General features: G+C 34.6%; 2 protein-coding genes across 5 annotated transcripts in view; both read left to right on the top strand.

Moving 5' to 3' along the window:
* LOC111588765 (Wilms tumor protein homolog) overlaps positions 1–9,641 on the top strand; it is a 42,231-nt gene extending 32,590 nt beyond the window's left edge. For 2 of the 4 annotated variants that reach the window (XM_055009430.1, XM_055009432.1), the window contains 4 exons: positions 3,588–3,732; positions 5,596–5,685; positions 6,054–6,137; positions 7,373–9,641. In XM_055009430.1, the coding sequence (XP_054865405.1) occupies positions 3,588–3,732; positions 5,596–5,685; positions 6,054–6,137; positions 7,373–7,494 (441 nt within the window). In that variant the 3' untranslated portion in view covers positions 7,495–9,641. Of the gene's footprint in view, positions 1–3,587; positions 3,733–5,595; positions 5,686–6,053; positions 6,147–7,372 lie in introns of all 4 variants that reach the window. The other 2 variants (XM_055009431.1, XM_055009429.1) reach the window with 1 other exon arrangement.
* A 5,785-nt stretch (positions 9,642–15,426) lies between these two features.
* The window catches only part of LOC111588764 (probable E3 ubiquitin-protein ligase HERC4), a 28,747-nt gene continuing 23,818 nt past the window's right edge, over positions 15,427–20,355 (top strand). Inside the window, exons 1-5 of the mRNA XM_023299314.3 lie at positions 15,427–15,716; positions 15,788–15,911; positions 17,698–17,774; positions 19,346–19,567; positions 19,695–19,786. Of these exons, the coding sequence (XP_023155082.1) occupies positions 15,500–15,716; positions 15,788–15,911; positions 17,698–17,774; positions 19,346–19,567; positions 19,695–19,786 (732 nt within the window). The 5' untranslated portion in view covers positions 15,427–15,499. The remainder of the gene's footprint in view (positions 15,717–15,787; positions 15,912–17,697; positions 17,775–19,345; positions 19,568–19,694; positions 19,787–20,355) is intronic.

Here is a 20,355-nt window from a genome sequence, read left to right as displayed (position 1 = left end):
GAACCCTAAAGTGCTCGATATTGTTTAAATTAAATAGTCATGCAAATGTGTCGCATAATGTGAAATAATTTAAGAAAAGATGGAAATACAGCTCAGTATTTATGTTACTTAATATTTATGTAATTAAACAGTTATTTTTCAGTTTTATTAAGTTTCTACTCCCTGTATGGAACCCCAAAGCACCAATATTGATAAAATTAAATAATCATGCAAATACAAACAAAAAAAATAAAACATAAATATCAAGTTCTGTTCTATTATCATAATTAAATAGTTTAATTTATGTATTTACTAATCAATAAATTATTTTTTATGTTGTTTTTATTAAGTTAACATTTTGTATGGAACCCCAAAGTACTCAATATTGATCACATTAAATAATTACACAAAATGTTGGGTAAATTAGATAAATAAAACATTTTATGGAATCATTTAGGAAAGCAAAATACTGCATCTGGTTCATTTTGTTATTCAATCTTAGCTTGTGTTAGCCTACAACAGCTAACTAGCTAATCATAGCATAAAATATGAAGGACAAATAATAAAAACAGAGGTTGGTTTTTATTTTACAGTCTATTAGATCATTTATGTTATATTTATAATATAGTTACCACATAATTGACACGCTGATTCTTATGAGACGTCACTTTTAAGGCTACACACGCTAACTACCTAGCTGGCTAACTAGCTAATCATAGCATCAAATATGAAGGACAAAATAATGTTTGATAAAACTGGTTTTTGGTTTTTATTTTACTGTGTATTAGATTATTTATATTATAGTTACTGCATAATTTACACACTGATTCTTATGAGACCTCACTTTTAAGGCTACATATGCTAACTATCTAGCCGCTAACTAGCTATGCTGAGCGAGTTTTAGCGGCTGCAGCTGATTGATTCAGGTTTTTTTTTTGGTTTTTTAGTTTTTTTTTTTTAAATAACACCTCTGTACCGCACTAGCTTAGCCAACAGCTAGCAAATTGTACCATATAATAACTAAATATTTAAGAAAACTAGTGTTGAATTTTAATAATTTCTATAATTATTTCAGTGTGTTCTGGTTCAATTTAGTATTTTACACATTTATTCTTATGTGAAGTCATTTCAAAGCATATTGTTCATTTATTTAACTTTCAACCGTTGTATTTTTTCTGAAGATTTGTTTGTTTTTTGCGTTTTTGAAGGTTTTATTGTTGCTCCAGCTCTACAAGATGCTCCATAAATGAAGTTTATTATTATTATAAATATTGTTTGGCAGTGAAAAGGAGTTCTGCATTAATAAAAACAACATATTGGACATTAAGACTTGTGGACGCTGCATGTAGCCGACAGCCGTAATGTTCTGGTAATAGCCGCTAACAGCGCTAATCACTGCAGCGTTGACCTCCGAGTCTCTGAGGTCTTTAAGCTAAACGTCGAGGAAATGAGGAGCAGATGCTGCAGAGTCAGAGGAAGATGCATGAAGATCTTGTTTTAACATCGTAGGAACCAAACACAGGCGACAAAACAGCCAAACAACGTGAGAAACGTTTCGTTCTCTGAAGAAATGTGGCTGTTTTCTAGTGTTTTGTAGCTTTTTGATGTACTTTAGTGGTCGTTTTGTGTCTTTTTCCTGTCATTTTGTGACCGTTTGTAGAGAACTTGTTTAATTTAGGGATTTTTTAAGTCTCTTTATTGTCATTTATTTTCTTTTTGTGAAAATTTTTTGTCTTTTGTGGTCATTTTGTGATCATTTGTAGACAATTTGTGCCATTTAGGGATGTTTTTAGGCCTTTTTTGGTCATTTTATGTCTTTTTGACCGTTTGTAGATATTTTTTGTTATAGAGGGACTTTTCTGTCTTTCTGTGGTCTTTTAATTTATTTTAGTGATCATTGTTGTGACCATTTATAGACAGTTTGTATCATTTAGGGATCTTTTTGCATCTTTTTGTGGTCATTTAATTTCCTTTTGTTTATCATTCTATGACTATTTGTGGTCATTTAATTGCTTTCTGTGGTAATTTTTTGTCTTTTGTGGTCATTTCGTGTGTTTCTGTCATCATTTAGTTTCTTTTTGTGGTCATTTTGTTACCATTTGTAAACAATTTGTGTCATTAGGGACCTTTTTATGTCTTTTTGTGGTCATTTAATTTCCTTTTGTTTATCATTCTGTGACTATTTGTGGTCATTTTCCATCTTTTGTGGTCATTTTTATGTCTTTTTGTCATTTCACTGTTTTGTGGTCATTTTGTGATAATTTGTACATAATTTGTGTAATTTAATATTTTTTAAATGTCTTTTTGAGGTCATTTTCTGCTTTTTGCTGTCATTTAGTGACCATTTTTAGACCATTTGTTCCATTTGGGATTCTTTTCTATGTGTTTTTGTGGTCATTTTCTATTTTGTGTGGTCATTTTATGCCTTTTTGTGGTGATTTAATTTCATTTTCTTTATTTTTTTGACTTTTTGTGGTCACTTTTTGTCTTTTGTTGCCATTTTATGTCTTTAATTTCCTGTTGTGGTCATTCTGTGACCATTTCAGGACAACTTCTTGTAATTTTTAGGAGTTTTTAAAATGTTTTTTGTGGTCATTTTGTGACTATTTGGAGACATTTTTTGTCATTGAGGTACTTTTCTGTCTTTTCCTGGTCATTTTCTGTCTTTTGTGGTCATTTGTAGACAATTTATGTCATTTCATGATTTTTTAAAATGTGTTTTGGGGTCATTTTATGTATTTTAGTGTTCATTTTAGGTATTTTTTGATAATTTTGTCTTTTTTTTTAATCATTTTGTGAGCATTTATAGGCAATTTGTGTCATTTAGGTTTTTTAAAGTCTTTCAGTCGTATTTATTTTATCTTTTGTGGTCATTTGATATCTTTTTGTGTTTCTTTGTCTTTTCATTGTCATTTTATGCCTTTTTGTGGTCATTTTAATTTCATTTACTTTATAATGTTTTGCTATTTATGGTCTTTTTTGTGTTTTGTTGCCATTTTATGTCTTTTCTGATCATTTTGTGGCCATTTGTCAACAATTTATGTAATTTAAGAATTCATAAAAATGTTTTTGTGGTGATTTTATGTATTTTTTTCCCTCATTTTGTCTTTTTTTTTTAGCATTTGTAGGCAATTTGTGTCATTTAGGGTTTTCTTTTAAGTCTTTCAGTGGTCATTTTGTCTTTTTGTGGGGTTTTTTTGTCTTTTGTGGTCATTTTATGTCTTTTTATGGTCATTTGGTGACCATTTCTAGACAATTTGTGTCATTTATGGATCTTTCTATGTTTTTTGTGGATATTTTTCACCTTTTGTAGCGCTCCTGCTCTATATTCCTGTTTTTCCGCTGCAGATAGTGGAGTGTTGAGGCGTTGTGTCTAAAAGACATAACTAACGGTCCCTCTGGGCTGCAGTCAGTCTGAGCTCATTTTACTGCTAATTCCCATCTAATGAATAAACAGGTGCTTCATTATAAAGACCTCCGTCAGCCAGACAGAACACATGCTCTTATTTACACCACCGCCTGTTTTCTTAATTACATTTCAGTTATTGATGCCCAGGGAGGGTTTTGTCCAGTGTAAGTAAATGAAGGTGTTGTTTTTTTGTGTGCAGGACGTCCGTCGGGTTCCCAGCATCGCTCCAGCCATCGTCCGGTCCGAGAGCAGCGAGAAGCGTCCGTTCATGTGCGCCTATCCGGGATGCAACAAACGCTACTTCAAGCTGTCTCATCTGCAGATGCACAGCCGAAAGCACACAGGTGAAGCCGCCGGAAAACGGGAATGAGCCGTGGAGTTATTTATTATGTGGCTGCCGATGTTCCTCAAACGTTGTAAACGTCACCGACAACTTTTCTGTTGAGCTCCAGGAGGACAAACTTCTTCAGATGAAGTTTCCGTTGGCCTCCGATGTCGTCGTCAGCTGCTGCCAGGAAATACTTTGAGTTTATTTTGTCAAATCTGATGCAGAACGAACGTCGACACCCCTTCATAGTGATTGTTTTTCCATTACTAAAAAAGCAAACCATCCAGACAGTCATTCATGTGCATCCTTTACAGCATTTACAATGAAGGTTTGCAGATAAAAATTGGTTTTAAAACCACTGCAATTGTGAAATTTCTCAAAACTGAAAATGAATTTTTAGTCATATCTGATGCAGAATAAACCACATCACTGTTTAATAGCAATTTATACTAACATAGACAAACAATGCACACACTGATAGAGTAATTCTGGACCTAAAACAGCAAAAAAAAATAATATTTGTTTTGAGAAATTGGGAATTCAAATATTAATTTTGGGATTTTTAAAGACAAAACACACATAAAGTAGAATTATTTGGTCACTCTATGACAAATCAATCAGTTCTTCCCACCAGACTCCCTTTAGAAATCCACAGATTTTAACATGTATAAGAGTTTCTGTACATTTAATGAAGGTTTACAAAGTTTTACCTTCATACTATGACTACATGACAGTCTTGACTTTTCAATGACTCCTAGAACTCTGAATCATTGAAACACACAAATCTTTGTCACAAACAACAAAATATGAATTTTGGTTCCTTTGTAGATCAGGTAAAGGTCTTCTGGGTCAAAAAATATACATCCAGCAGCTTGAATTACCAGTTTTTGTCATGTAGAAAATTGCGTTAATCAGATTTTCTTACTTTCATCACCTCTTAACTTCTCCTGATTGATTCCAGTCGACTACAGCTGCTGACTCCTCCGAGCCAGTTTAAATAGAACCCATTAGATCTACTCATTAGACTCATATCTATGTGCAAAGTCAAGGGAAAAAGTTTCTATACATTTGTAAAGACCATTTAAAACGTGTCAGTCTTGGTGTCCAGTGACTCCTAGAACTCTGGATTCTCTATGATGAAATCACTGAAACACACCAATCTTTGACTTGTTGAAGACTGGTTTCAGACCATCTTAGGTGGGGCTTAGACTTTTTTTTAGCCCCAAGAACACCAAACCTACCACCAAGCATGGTGGTGGCAGTATCATGCTCTGTGGAACTGGAGCTTTACACAAATTAAATGGAATAATGAAGAAGGAGGATCACCTCCACGTTCTTCAGGAAAACCTAAAACCATCAGCAGAAGGTTGATCTTGGACACAGTTGGATGTTTCAACAAGACAATGAGTCCAAACACACATCAGACGTGGTAAAGAAATGGTTCCATCAGGTTAGAATGAAGGTTCTAGACTGGTCTCCCCAAAGTCCTGACTTAGACCCATCAAGAACCTGAAGAAACAAGTCAGAAAGACGACAAGTTTAGTGGAACTGAACCACTTCTGTCCAGAGGAGTCAAAGATAAACCAGAAGACTGAAACCAGAAGAACCTAGTTAAGGTGTATGTAGACTTCTGACCCAACAGGTTTCGTCATATTTCCAGAAGACCTTTAATAATTTCATTAAAGAACCAAAATTCATTGTTTTTGTGACAAAGATTCCTGTGTTTCAATGGTTCCTTTGTAGAACATTTAGAGTTCTAGGACTCATTGGAAACTCTTTCTAAGTGTATGTAAACTTTTGTTCATGACTGTAGGTATGTTGTCTGGGATATTTTCAGGATTAGACTGTATTAATTTCCCCTTTTCGTGTCTTTATCCAGGAGAGAAACCCTACCAGTGTGAGTTCACGGACTGTGGACGGAGGTTTTCACGTTCCGATCAGCTGAAAAGACACCAGAGGAGACACACAGGTTTGACTTTACTCAGTCTGGATCTCTGACTTTCCTACTTTCGCCTTCTTTCTCTCCTTTTGCTGTCTGCATGATACCTTGATTTCTTTATTTATTGGACATTGCAGTCTTTTAATTTTGTGTCCTGTGCTGCATCACCCTGAACTCCCCTCAGATAAAGTTGCTAAATGCTGCCAGACTTTGGAATGGCTTCTCTGCAAGCCTCTGCTCTACTGTGTTTTTCTATCTCCCTCTGTGTGTGTGTGTGTGTGTGTGTGTGTGTGTGTGTTGTTGAACATGTGTTTTCTCTGTGTGTGTGTGTGTGTGTGTGTGAACTTGGCGTGTTGATTGCGTGTTTGTGTACGCATGCTTACTGTACATGTGTTTAGGAGTTAAACCGTTCGAATGCGAGACGTGTCAGAGAAAGTTCTCTCGGTCTGACCACCTTAAGACTCACACACGGACTCATACAGGTAAAACAAGTGCGTAAACTTTTATTTTTCCATTTCTTCTTCATCCATTTGATGTTTGTATATATATATATGTGTGTGTGTTACACGAGGGTCAGCTGGTGTCCTTTCACATAGTGATCTGAAGACTCAGTTCTGTAAAATATTTTGGCTGAATTTTAAGAATTTTGGGTGGTTTTTGACCTGACAATTTTTGTATTTTCGCCTTTGAAGCCATTTTAATGGTTCAATATCTCCAGAAAGATAAAACCTACAGCCATGATATTTGGTGAGGACACAGACAGAACACTTTCCAGCAGATCTAAATCCTTAAAAGACTCCAGCAGAGGAAAGATTTTTATTTACTGGTCCGTGAAAATGGAAAAAAAGTGCAACATTTTCATGCGAGGGTGATATTGGGACCCCAGTAAGTTTCTGTAAGTGTATATGTATGAATGTATCCATATTTCTTGTTAAAAATACAGATTTTAGTTGACATTTTACCAAAGATGACTTGAATCTTGTCCAAAATGACTTGAAACTTCACCAAAAAGACTCAAAATTTGTTCAGCATAAGGTAAAGACAGACCAGAATCACTCAAAATTGTCCAAAATGACGTTGAAAAAGTAATTATTGACCCATAAAAATGGAAATAGGTCCAAAAATTTCCAATCCAGGCTGGTATTATGTCCTCATAAAGTTCCTGTAAGTGTATATAGATGGATGGATCCATATTTCTAATAAAATACAGTCTTTGGTCCACATTTCACCAACTTTTGAGCTTTTTTTCTTTCTTTTTTTTTCCTTTATTGAGTCCGAATAAAGGAAAATCCAAGACAGAATTTAAAGTCCTTCTCTAATATACCAACAAAGCAATGACAAGCTGTTGGAGTTTTATTTCTGGACATATTGAACCTTTAAAATGGTGTTTTAGGTTATTGTCAAGGGTGAAAATACAAAAGAAATCTCAAAATTGAGCCAAAATATTTCACAGAACTTAGTTTTGGGCCCCAAAATAATAAAATCTGAGTTAATGCAGCAACATATTTCCTGAATTCTGTCTGAAGTGACACCGACTGACCAACGTGTAAAATATTAGCAGTTCTACAGCAGTTTTACTACGTACAGTATCATTTGTATTACTATTTAACAAGTGCTACCAGTTGAATATTCAACTTATCTGCACAACAGTCTAATGTTTGTTTTGTTTTCGTCTTTAAATCCCTCCTGTCCTTCGTCTTCCTTGTTAATCTCTCAGGTGAGAAGCCGTTCAACTGTCGGTGGCCCAACTGTCAGAAGAAATTTGCCCGAAGCGACGAGTTGGTGCGACACCACAACATGCACCAGAGGAACCTCACCAAGCTGCAGCTGTCCGTCTGATTGGGTTTAAACGTGAACATCTGGGTTCAATCTGTGCACATTTATCCGTCTCTGGTTCATTCACCCTCAAAAACCCAACATCCCAAGTTCTAAAACACCACTAATCGCTTCAAGTTCAGGAGCTGCAGTCTGATTTCTGAGGCAAAATGCAAAATGTCTCCGGAACAAAGTCAGATTTAAGGGTTAAAAATGTTGTGTTCTGTTCTTAAAAGTTCACTTTGACGTTCAAGATGTGGAATTTAAAGAATCTGAATCCATTTTACTGCCAGCTAGATGTTCAAGGACGAGGAATTAGACTTTTGGTGCAAAAACAAGAAGAAAAATCTAGTTGTAGGTCAAAAAAACACTCAGGAGGAACAAGTGTTAGAGGTCATATTAGCAGAAATGTTCACAATGTGCAGAAAAGTGCTAATTATTCACCTGAAAATGGGCAGGAATACACAGTATGTAGTAAATACTGGACTTTCCTATAGAGGTGATAATATTGTGTTTTTGTCGTCGTCATCAAACTCCAAAATAAAATAAAAACCCCAAAAAATAAAATAAAAACCCAACAAATTTGTGCAAAAACCGTGCAAAATGTGCTGTTGTATAGCTGCTCTGCTGTGTAAAATGTAAAAGGGGCTGTTTTTTGCCCATTTTAACCCAGTTTATGGTCTTTTCCCGAACAGAACCAGCTAGTTTTGGTTCCTAAACTCGACCGAGTAGTTTTATCTTGTGGACAAAAAGCAAAAATAACAGAAAACAGTGGCAGAAAATGTTTAAAAAAGTGTAAAAATAATATTAAAAAAGCAGATAATGGTGAAAATATTTCAAATTTCCAAGATGACAGCCATAAAGATCTTGTTTTTTTCCAAATATATTCAGTTTATTGATATAAAAGAGGAAATAAACCAGAAAATATCACATTTAAGAAGCTAAAATTTGCCCATTTTGAATTTTTTTTCCCTCAAGAAACCAATGAAAATGATGAAATTAACAACCAGTCGATTCATCGCTGCAGCTCCAGGCTGTAATTTTTCTTTCTAAAATCCAACAAACTGAAGAATCTCAAACTAAAAAAGTAATTTATTTCATTTTTTTTGGACATTTCAGTTTGCAGTAGATGTGAGATTGTAGAAAAAATTTAATCAATTAGTTTTGAGGCCAGAAAATGGCAGGAAATGGTGAAAATATTCAAATTTCCAAGATGACGTCCCTAAATGTCTTGTTTTTTCCAAATATATTCAGTTTATTGACATAAAAGAGGGAAGAAACCAGAAAATATTACATTTATGAAGCTAAAGTTTGCCCATTTTAACATTGTTCCTGCTGAAAAGTGATGAAATTGATTAAATTAACAACTGGTTGACTAATCACTGCAGCTCCAGACAACTTTTCTTTTTATAGTCAGAAAAACTGAAGAATCTCAAGCTAAAAAATTATAAATTTTATTTATGTGGACATTTCAATTTGCAGTACATGTGAGATTGTAGAAAAAAACTAACGAATCAATAAGTTTTTGGGCCAGAAAATGGTGAAAATATTCAAATTTCCACGATGACATCCCTAAATATCTTGTTTTTTCCAAATATATTCAGTTTATTTATATAAAAGTGGAACGAAACCAGAAAATATCACATTTTAGACGACAAAATTAGCAAATTTAGACCTTTTTTCCCACCATCTGAACTGTACTTCATTTCCGCTGTTGTAAATACGTCAAACTACTTTTAGAAAAGCTAATTTATTATCGCTCTGTGGACAAAAGTTTTTTAAAAAAATCACTTTTCACTGGAATTATTCGATCCTCGCTGCCTTTTCCTTTCTATTTCCACAGTTTTTACTCTTGAAGCTGCTTTTATTTTGAATTCTTTTCCACTTCCTGCAGCGTTTCGGAGTAAAGTGAGGATGTTTTCTCGTGTCTCTGTGGTGTAAATATTGTCTGCCGGGTCACACTGGCTCTGTGGCCCAGATGTAAATAATCCTTCGTCTCCATGGCAACGGACTCGTATTTAACTGATATCTGTGAGGCTTTTATTCTGTGGACCGACCTAGGAGCTGTTCATACTTCCTGTTTCCCCGTTCACCTGCATTAATATTTGACTGGTGGGTTTTTGTATCTTCAGTGTGAAACTTGATGTTTAAACGTATCGTTGATGTTTGGATCCATCTGTCTTTGTGTCTTTATTCATTCACCAACAGTCTGTGCTGTTTTTATTTTTAAAAAAGCCATAAATGCTGAAAAACGACCAGAACGTCCTGATTTACACCAAGAACACTGAAGTCCACAGAGGTGGGTCCAGATTTATCACTTTTTAATGGACTTTTCCATCATTTCATGAGTCCAGCAGATAGAACCGTGACATTTAGGAGGAGAAAAACATCTGAGTTCTTGTAGAAACTGACACCTCTCTCTCTACTGTCTGTAAACAAGTTTTGATGCCAAAATGTGGAAAAAAAATGCAGGTATTTATTAAACTTGGAGGAAATAATCCTAAACAACTGGAAGCAACAAATTAAAATTGAACAAAAAACCCAGATTAGAGTAATTTTTGATCATTCGCATTGATCTAAATGTATTTTTATGGACATTTCAGTTTGCAAAGATGTGAAATTGTAGAAACTGGGGTTTCTATATGAAATGTCTGACATTTCTAAGTGTATTTTGTGTCATTTCATGGCCTTAAAACAACACATGAAGTCACTTTTCTGGTTTAAAACATGTTTTTTTATGACACCGGGCTCCTTTTTTACTCTCTGTGATGATTTTGGACGAAATTTGTTCCTAAAATCGCTTCACATGATTCAAAGTGGTGCTGCCCATGAATGAGTGCATCCAGACTGTTTAAGTTTTACTGCAGTTGCATCAACAGAAAGGATCGCAGGACTTAAACAGCTTTAATGGACTCAGACGGTCGGTTCAGTCCAGTACCATCCACTGTCTCTTTATCTCTCTACATTCCTCTCTGCATTCCTTCCCTCTGATAAAAATGAATGTTTTCTCTCAGCCCACTTCAGCTTTTCACCATTCCTGTTTTTTTCTTGTACATGTGGTGGTTTTTGTGGAAAGGAACGACCTGAAGACGCAGCAGAGACGGATGGCTGTGGAGATGGATAGCGACAGATACGGCCGTGTTTCTTTACTGAACTTTTATCATAAGTTTAGCCAAAGTGTTAGCGTAAATCAGAGCTGGAAATCCCCTGAAACTCCCCGGGCTCTGCTGCTCCGTCTCCTATATCTGGCCTGTCGGACGAGGAACTCTGTCTTTCTGCTCTCCAGTGTTTCTCTGTTTCATCTCTGCGGCTCTTTGAAGCCAGAAAGCTGCTCAGTGTTCAGCCGTTGAATTAGACACTGAATCTAAACGTTCTGCTGCGAGGAAACATGCATCAAAAGCAGAAAAAACTCGTCTAGGAGGCAGAGAGAAGCACATTTTTACCGCTTTAACTATCAGAGTAGTAATAAATCTGACTTAAAGTGAGCTAATTATGTTCAGGATTTTTAAAAAATCCAGGAAATGTTGACTTTAACGGCATAAAAACACAACATTCAGCAACAAATTAGTAGATTAACGTTAAATAGAAAAATACAGACGTCCTCAATGTGCACTGTAAAAAATGAGCAGTTTTTAAATGTCATTTCTTAATATTCAAATGTTATTTTACAGATGATAAAAGTAAAAAAAAAAACAACTAGCTAAAACTGTAAATATTGTCCACATCAACAATTTTTCTTTTTACAAATTTCTTCTTTTACAATGTGTGACCAAGAAGTTACGCTATTTTTACTCTATTTAAATTAGAAAAAAATAAATTAATGAAAAATAATAAAAAATGTAAACAGCAAATATCTGTAAAAGTGTGTGTATATCTGTGTGTGTGTATATATATATATATACACACACACACACACACACATATATGTATATACACATATATGTGTATATATATATGACCTATTCTTTTTATTCAGTTTGTATGTAAATGTGTGTTTTTCTGTATTTTTTTGTTATTATATGTGATTAAATTAATTCTAATAATTCCTAATTATTCATAATAAGAAATAAAATTTAATAATAATTAAAAATGTATTTTTCCTTTCTAATGATTACAAATATCTGTAAAATATGATACATTTTGCTTATTCAAATGCAATAAAATATATAATCTAATTAACCATGGTCTGTAATAATTCACAATTATTCAGAATAATAAATAAAATTAAATATTAATTCACAACCATAATTTTACTTTCTAATAATTACAAATATCTGTAAGTTATTATAAATTTTGCCTTTTTAAATACAATAAAAATGTTTAACTTTATAGTCAAATGTTGTCAACAAACAAATTGGCATTTATGGAATTACAGATTTTGACATTAAATTACAGTTTTGGCCTGTTTAAATGTAAATTATTGCTATTTCCTGTGATTTTATTAGATCTTATCTGTAATTTTTAAAATAAAAACATGATTTAAAAAATGTGAAATAACAGTTGGAAAATGATTCTGAATTTTTAATCTTTAATACACATAATTTTTCTGTGAAATAATTGCACTTTTTGCTCACTTAAATACATTAAAATATATAACTTTAGCATCAAACACTGTATGAGAACAACTAACTGTTTATAAACATAATGATTTTTAATTTTGACATTATTTACAGCTTTTTCCTGTTTTTTTAAACATAGTTTGCATGTAAATTAATGAATTTTCTATGATTTTCTAGTTATCTGTAATTAAATGAACTCATAATAATGAGTAAAATAAAATAATAATTCCCAAACATAATTTTTCTTTCAAATAATTACAAATATCTGTAAAAAATTACATTTTCTCCTCATTTATATACAATTAAAAATATATAACTTCATGGATAAACATTGGATAAGAACAATTTACTGTTTATAAAAAATACAGATTTTTAAATTTTGACATTATTTACATTTTTTTCTGTGATTTTTTTGTTATTTTCTGTAATTAAACAAACTCATAATTATTCATAATAATAAATAAAATAAAATAATAATTCACAAACAATCTTTCAAATAATTACAAATATCTGTTAAATATGATAAATTTTGCTTATTTAAATACAATTGAAATGTCTAACTTTATAATCAAACATTATATTATTAGTGCTATTATTATTATTTTTATATTATTATAATATTGTGTTACATTACAGTTTTAGCCTGTTTTCATGTAAATTGCTGCTTTTTTCTGTGATTTTATTTGATATTTTCTGTGATTGAACAAACTCTGTCAGATAAAAGTGAATCTTCCGACCGCTTCATGTGAAAGTTTGGATTTATTTCTGCAGACAGAAAGAAAAAACTGAGATTTTGTGAAGCTTTGAAGGTGGGAGGTGTAAACAGCTGCTCAACGGGACTTTAAAAAACTCTGATTGGTTTCTTTGCTGTGAGAGAAAACAGAAAAAAGAGCAGAAACCAGGAGACGAGGCGGAGATTTGAGCAGAAGGATGGTTTTCTATCGAGTTTTATTCATTTACATAGATGCATTACTGCAGCTTCATTTCCAGGAACATCATCTTTAATTCTTCAGGATTCTGCGTTTTCTTTCCCCCATCATTAAATCTAAAAGCTGATTTTGTCATCAGATCGACTCTTCTTTCCTTTTCTTTACTCTGTAATCCATCTGGAAGGAAAAACTGGCTGAGTCACTTCAGTAAATCTGATTTTATTTGCATGAAATCCAGGTTAAAAGGATAAAAAGTCATTTTATGCAGATGGAATCCACTAAAATAAATTGTTTTATTTGTTTTTAAAGCGTCTAATTCAATGAAATTATCCTACCACTTAGTTAAAGTTTAAATTTACTGATTTAAATCAACTTTTTAAGCTGCAAATGTTATTTTGATGATGTAATAATGTTGTATCAGTTTAATATTAAACTGAAATGTGTGCATTTGTTGGTTTAATCCACTAAAATGTCTCCATTATAGCAAAAACAGCAGCTTAAATACACTTTTTTACAGCGTACTTTGGGAAACGTGTAACATGTTTGACAGAAACGGTAAAAATGACGTCTGTTTTCTTTCACTACGTTTCCCATGAGGCCCAGCGTTTTCTGCTGTCCTCCAGATGACCTCTAAGAAGTTCTGGCTCCTCCTGAACTCCACATTTTTCTGCAGTTTTATCTCCAGTCCAGTCAACAGCTCGTTAACTTTAACTCCTCGCTCTTTATACGGACAGAAAAACACGTTTGTAGAAAATGACACGAGAAAGTTCAAGTTCAGCATCAAACATTTTCATTAAATACAGTCACTGGAGTCCACCTGTAGTCTGTAGCTCCACCTAGTGGTCAAACTGCAGCATTGGTAGTGAACGTGTTGGAGCTCAGTTCCCTCAGAATCGTTTTATTCTTTACCAATGATCAGAGTTCTACCTTCATCCTGTGAATATTTCCAGAGTTCCATAGAGGTGGGTCCAGATTTATCACTTTTAATGGACTTTTTCCATCATTTCTGAGCCTCAGAACTTCATCAGTCCAGCAGATAGAACCATGACATTTAGGAGGAAAAACACACCTGAGTTCTGCTAAAAACTGACACCAGATCAGTTTTACATCCATCCAGGTGTCTCAGTCTGAACACTGGATCTGGTGTTTCCAGTGAATCTGGTGTTTCCAGTGAATCTGGTGTTTCCAGTCATTCTGGTTCTGATTCAACATCTGTGTCTTTCTGAACATACTTCAGTTCATTTTGGACTGTTTTTGAGCCCATCTGGACCATTGTTGAGCAGGTACTAGTAGATATATTATGGGATGTATCGTAGTTTAAATAGTAAAACAGTTTAATGTCCATGACGACCAGTCAAAAGTTTGGACACACCTTCTTCTCATTCAGTGGTTTTTATGTAATTATTTTCTACATAGTAGATTAATACTGAAGACATCTAAACTATAAAAGAACACAAATTATGTTGTAAACAAAAAGTGTTAATCTTCAATATTAATCTACAATGTAGAATAAAATACAAATAAATAAAAAGCACTGAATGAGAAGGAGTGTCCAAACTTCTGGCTGGTAGTGTAGAGTCATCAGTCATGGCAATGTTCCCTGAAGGTTCATTTCTATACTTGTCAGGGAACTTTTAGGAACAAGTAAGCTTTATAAAATGTTCTGGGAGCCTTTCAGATATGTTCCCTAAAGGTTATTTTTGTAGTCTTCCGGGAACCTATAGGGAACATTTCATCTGAAGGTTACTGTTTGTAGTTCTTAGAGAACCTTCAGGGAATATTCCTGAAGGTTCCCTGAACATTCTAGGATTGTCCTCTGAAGATCACAAACAAGGTAACTTTTAGGGAACGTCCTGGGAACCTTTAGAATACATTCCCTCGGTACCTTGAATGCTTCCTTAAGGTTAATTTCTGTCATTTTCAGGGAACTATGGTTTGTAATTTTTGGAGAACCTTTAGGGAAAATTCCTAAAGGTTTATTGAATGTTCTGGAAACATTATCGGATGGTTTATTTTCGTCATGCCCCCATGTATGATGACAATAAAGACATTCTATTCTATTACAAAAAGTAAACTTTTTAAATGTCTGGGAACCTTTAAGATGTGTTCCCCAAAGGTTATTTTTGCAGTCTTCAGGGAACCTACAGGGAACGTAACATCTGAAGGTTCCCTGAAGGTTACTGTTTGTAATTTTAGAGAACCTTCAGAGAATGTTCCTGAAGGTTTCTTGAATGTTCTGAATACTTACAAAAAGTAAACTTTAGGAAACGTCCTGGGAAACTTTAGGATGTGTTCCCTAAAGGTTACGTTTGCAGTCTTCAGGGAACCTATAGGGAACATTACAGCTGAAGGTTCCAGACACTGGTTTTAGAGCAGCTGTGTTTCAGTGTTTACTGTTGTGTAAAATCGAGACTCAGGATCAGTTTCAATTTCGTTTTCGGAAACAGCTGATTGTTTAAGTTTCGTTTTCCAGCTCCGGTTAAGTTTCGTTTCGTGCTGCTGATAAACTCGATCCTCCGGAGCTTCGGCGGTCACTGCAGGATGTTCTGCTGGGGAGAGGACAGCCAGCAGGGCTTCTGGCTCCAGCAGCGGCCGGAGGCCCGCAGCGAGGCCGCCGTCCAGCACCTGGAGGTCCGCTACAGAGTGTCCGACCTGTCGGCGGCTTCCAGCGTCCTGAGCTTCGTCAAATCCAATGGAAACGCGTTTATCATGAGAACAGCTGAGAGCAGAGACGGAAGGAGAGTCCGAGAAAAACAGAGTGAGCATCTGGACTTTCTACAGGAGGTTATTTATCTGTGAAATACAAACTGATGTGGTGTTTGTCTGCAGAGTTTGTGAAGAGCAAAGAGAAGATGAAGGCAGTGAGCTGTGGTGATGAAGATCATGTGATGCTGCTGTCTGACAGAGGAGCTTTACTCTCTGTGGATTCTACTCAGACTCCCCTCACAGCCAGGTGAGCTCAAACTCAAGCTGAAGTCAGGTAATAATGACTTGTATGCAGACAGTGGAAAGAATTTTACTTTATTAGTAGTTTTAATGAAGTCCAGGTGCTAACCCTAACCCTGACCAGGTGAGCTAAAAATGAAGCAAAATGTCATCTAATATTGTATTTTCACATTTCTATATTCATATATTTCACATGAGACTAGGTCCAGATCTAAATCCACCAAATTTATACAGCTGAAATCTGGACTAGATTTTACCAGAAAGGCTGCAGACGCTTTAAACCACAGTTTCCAGGATCCTTTATTGTAGTATAATTATGAAAATACACTGATGAAAATGCGACAAACATTAGATTTCTACTTTACTTGCATTTTAATGTGGTCCAGATTCAAAAAAAGAATAAAAATTTCATAAAAATCTCTCTTTTTGCATTTTCATAAGTAGAATAAGGGTGCTTTCACACCTGTTAGTCCGCTAGAGTGGTTCGTTTGGACCCAAAAGTTGTTACAATGTTGCTATTTTCAACTGGTTCGGTTCGCATTCACACCAGTGTTTTCGCAGGTGAACCTACTCCAATTAATGTTATATCTCCCCCCAGTCGTTTGGCGGCGCTGTTTACAAAACAAGGCGTTTACGATGACGTAGGTGTACGCTGATTGGCGTAAAATTCCCTGTGCAGGTTGCTACGGAAGCTCCCGTAGACCAAAAAGTCTGCTGCGCCATCAAGTGGTCCGAATGGAGACAGGTTTGTGTTCTCACCAGGAGCGAACCGAACTGGAGTTCACGTAGAAGCGGACCGAGACCACCTCCCGAAAGTGGTCTCGGTGCGGTTCGTTAGTCCGAACCAAAAAAATCTGGTATGCTTTCACATCAGCCCAAACGAACCGTACTTGCAGGTGTTGCGGACTCCAGTCCGCTTTAAGCGGACTAAAAGACGTAGGTGTGAAAGCACCCTAAAGGTTTCACAAATCAGAAACTGTGTTTTAAAGCATCTTTATCTTCTGTAGGACAATCTAGTCCAGTGGTTTTAGATTTGGATCTAAGTGGGCTAAAAATGATGCAAAATAGATAGTATTGAATTTTCATGTCATTTCTTCTCACTTAGACCACATTAGATCAGGTCCCGACCAAAAAAAACCATGCAAAATGAAAAGGTTAAAATCTGTAAAAATTACTAATTTGTTAAGAAAAGATCAGTAAAACTACATATTTGTAAAGAAAAAAGAAAAGTTGCATTTTTTAAAGAAAAAAATCTGTAAAATTGCATTTTTTAAAAGACAAAATCTGCAAAAAAAGGAAACAATAAAATTACAGATTATTAAAGAAAAATATGTAAAATTCCAAAGTTGTTAAGAAAAAAATCTGTAACACTACATATTTGTAAAGAAAACAATTGTAAGATTACAGTAATTTAAAAACTACAGGAAAAATATGCAAAATGATAAAACAAAATTTACTGATTTATCAAGAAAATATCTGTAAAATTACATATTTGTTAAGAAAAAACTGAGATCAGAGATTGTTAAGAAAAATATTGAAAAATTGAAGGTTTTATAAAGAAAAAAACAGTAAAATTACAGTTTTGTAAAGAAAAAAATAAAATTACAAATTTGTAAAGAAAAAAATCTGGAAATTTGCAGTTTTTAAAGACAAAACTTGTAAAATCAGTTTTGTAAGGAAACAAAAATTACATGTTTTTAAAGCAACAATCAGTAAAATTGCAGGGTTTCATTTTACAGTGTACTCTGAATCTGTATTCCAGCTGTTTTGTTTTCTGTTTCCTCATCTTTCAGGCCTCTGGAGGCTTTTTCCAACATCCAGGTTTCTCAGGTGTCCTGTGGAACCAAACATTCTGTCGTCCTGACCAGAGGTACGTCAACACTAAAAAAACACTCATAAAACTCTGAACCTTCTGATGCTTTAAATGTGTGAAATAAATAACAGTCTTTCCTAGATCATTTATATAAATATCTTTGTACATTTTTGAGTTATTTCAACAAATTGCGTGTATTTTTTGACAATTTTCATTCATTTTTTTGTCATTTTGAACACATTTTTGAGAAATTTGGGCCAATTTTTTAATGTCATTTTGGACAACATTCTTTCATTTTGATGTCAGATTTGATTTATAAAAATAAAAGTTCTGTTAAAAGCTACAACCTAATTAGTTTTACATCCACTCCAGGTGTCACAATATAAACACTAAATCTGGTGTTTCAAGTCATTCTGGACTGTTTTTGGAATAATTTTGAACAATTTCTGTATCATTCTGAACAAATTATGGTTCATTTTCGACTGTTTTAAAGTCAGTTTGGGCTATTCTAGAATATTACCTGAAGGTTGTCCTGTGTAACTCTCAGGGAACCTTCAGGGAACATATCCAAACGTTCTCTGAAGGTTATAAAAAACACCCTGCAGGAAATGTTCTGGGAAGCTTTATATGTTCCCTGAAGGTTCCTAGAATGTTCTGGCAATGTTCCCTTAAGGTTAAATTCTTTGAACATTTAGGAAAAATTCTGTGATTGTTGCAAAAAAGTAAACTTCAATGAACGTTCTGGGATCCTTCTGGATATGTTCCCTGAATGTTCCCAGAAGGTTATTGTTTGTAATTTTTTTTTAATAACTTTTATGTAACGTCCTAAAGGTTCCCTGAACATTCTGGGAACACTCTCTGATGGCTACAAAAAATAAACTTCAAGAAATGTTCTGAGAACCTTTGAAATATGTTCCCTGAAGGACTCTAGAATGTTCTGGCAATGTTCCCTTATTTTTGTTCTGTATAGATTCCCTCAAGGGTTTTTTGAAATATTCAGGGGACCTTTAGAAAATGTTACTCCTGAAGGTTCCTTGAAAATTCTGGACGTATTCTCTGAAGGTAACGAAAAATAATCTTTAGGAATTGTTCAGGGAACCCTGTAGGTTTCCTAAACGTTCTGGGAACATTTTCTGATGTGGACAAGAAGTAGGGAACGTTCCCTGAAGATTGTTTGTACTCTTCAGGGAACCTTTAGAAAATGCCCTGAAAGTTCAAAACCTTCAAGAAACGTTCTGTAATTTCCAGGGAACTTTAGGGAACATTCTCTGAAGAAACAAATCAGTGAATGTTCTGAGATCCTTTAGTATATGTTCCCTTAAGGTTGCCTGGATGTTCTGAATGTTCCCTAATGGTTATAATTGTAATATATATTTATTATTTGTATAATTTATTTTACTTTTATATAAAGTTCAACATCGTTCAATCTAACATGTTTGGTATCTTTGGAACCTTTGGGATTAGTTCTTGAGTTTAGGACTCATTCAACATCTGGATGCATCAGTTTGAAACCTTGTTCTTGTTCTGAAGTTAAAAATGAACTAATTAATGAATCGTTCTTTGACCAGCTAGAGTCCAGACTATAAAGTGTAAGTTTAGGATAAAGACTCTCAGCGGTTCCTCCACAGACGGCTGGGTGTTTACATGGGGCCAGAACTCCAGAGGCCAGCTGGGTTTGGGGAAGAAAAGTTCTGGTTCTGGTTCTCCTGAACTCGTCCGATCGCTGTCGGAGATCCCGCTGGTCCAGATCTGTGCAGGTGGAGATCAGAGCTTCGGTCTGTCAGTGTCTGGAGGTTTGTTCTCCTGGGGGAGGAATGACTGTGGACAGCTGGGCCTCGGAGACAGTACAGGTAGCCGGATCAACAGGTTTACTTTCACTTTCATTTCAGGGTAATACTGCAGCCGGTTTCACCACCATCAGGTACTACGTTTTATTTATGATCACATTTACAGAACCTTTATGTTTCCTCCCTACAGACAGATCAACACCAACCTCAGTTCAGTGTCTGAACATGAAGAAAACTGTTCACGTTTCCTGTGGGAAAGACCACACGGCCATTTTAACAAAGGTTAGTCACCGGACTTTCTCCTGTCTTAACATGAAACCCTGGAAAAAATAAGATAAAATAAAACTTCAAGTAGTTCTAAATAAATGGAAAATTCTAGTAAAGGTGAGATGGAACTTTGTCTAGTTCTAAATAAAAGGAAATCTCTGGCTGGTAGGCATTAAGTATCACAGAAATCTTTGTCATGGTGGCCCTTTACTACTACTAATTGACTTACAGACTCCACCTGGTGGCACAACCAGGTACTAAGGATAAAGCAAAATTGAACTTTATGTAGTTCTATATAAAAGCTAAATACTATTAACATAAAAAAACTTTATCTAGTTCTACATAAATTGAAAGATTCTGTAAAAGATTAGATAGAACATAATGTAGTTCTATGTAAAAGGAAAAAAAATCTAGAAAAGTTAAGATAGAATTTTATGTAGTTCTAAATAAAAGCAAAAACATTTAAAGGAAATGATAGAACTTTAGGTAGTTTGAAATTAAAGGGAAAAGTCTGTAAAAAGAAAAAAAGATAACCTTTATGCAGTTCTAAATAAAAGGAAAAATCTGAAATATAAGACAGAACT

Source organism: Amphiprion ocellaris, chromosome 3 (assembly GCF_022539595.1).
Source record: "Amphiprion ocellaris isolate individual 3 ecotype Okinawa chromosome 3, ASM2253959v1, whole genome shotgun sequence".
Taxonomy (NCBI): Eukaryota; Metazoa; Chordata; class Actinopteri; family Pomacentridae; genus Amphiprion; species Amphiprion ocellaris.
This window is presented reverse-complemented; position numbering and strand designations above follow the sequence as displayed.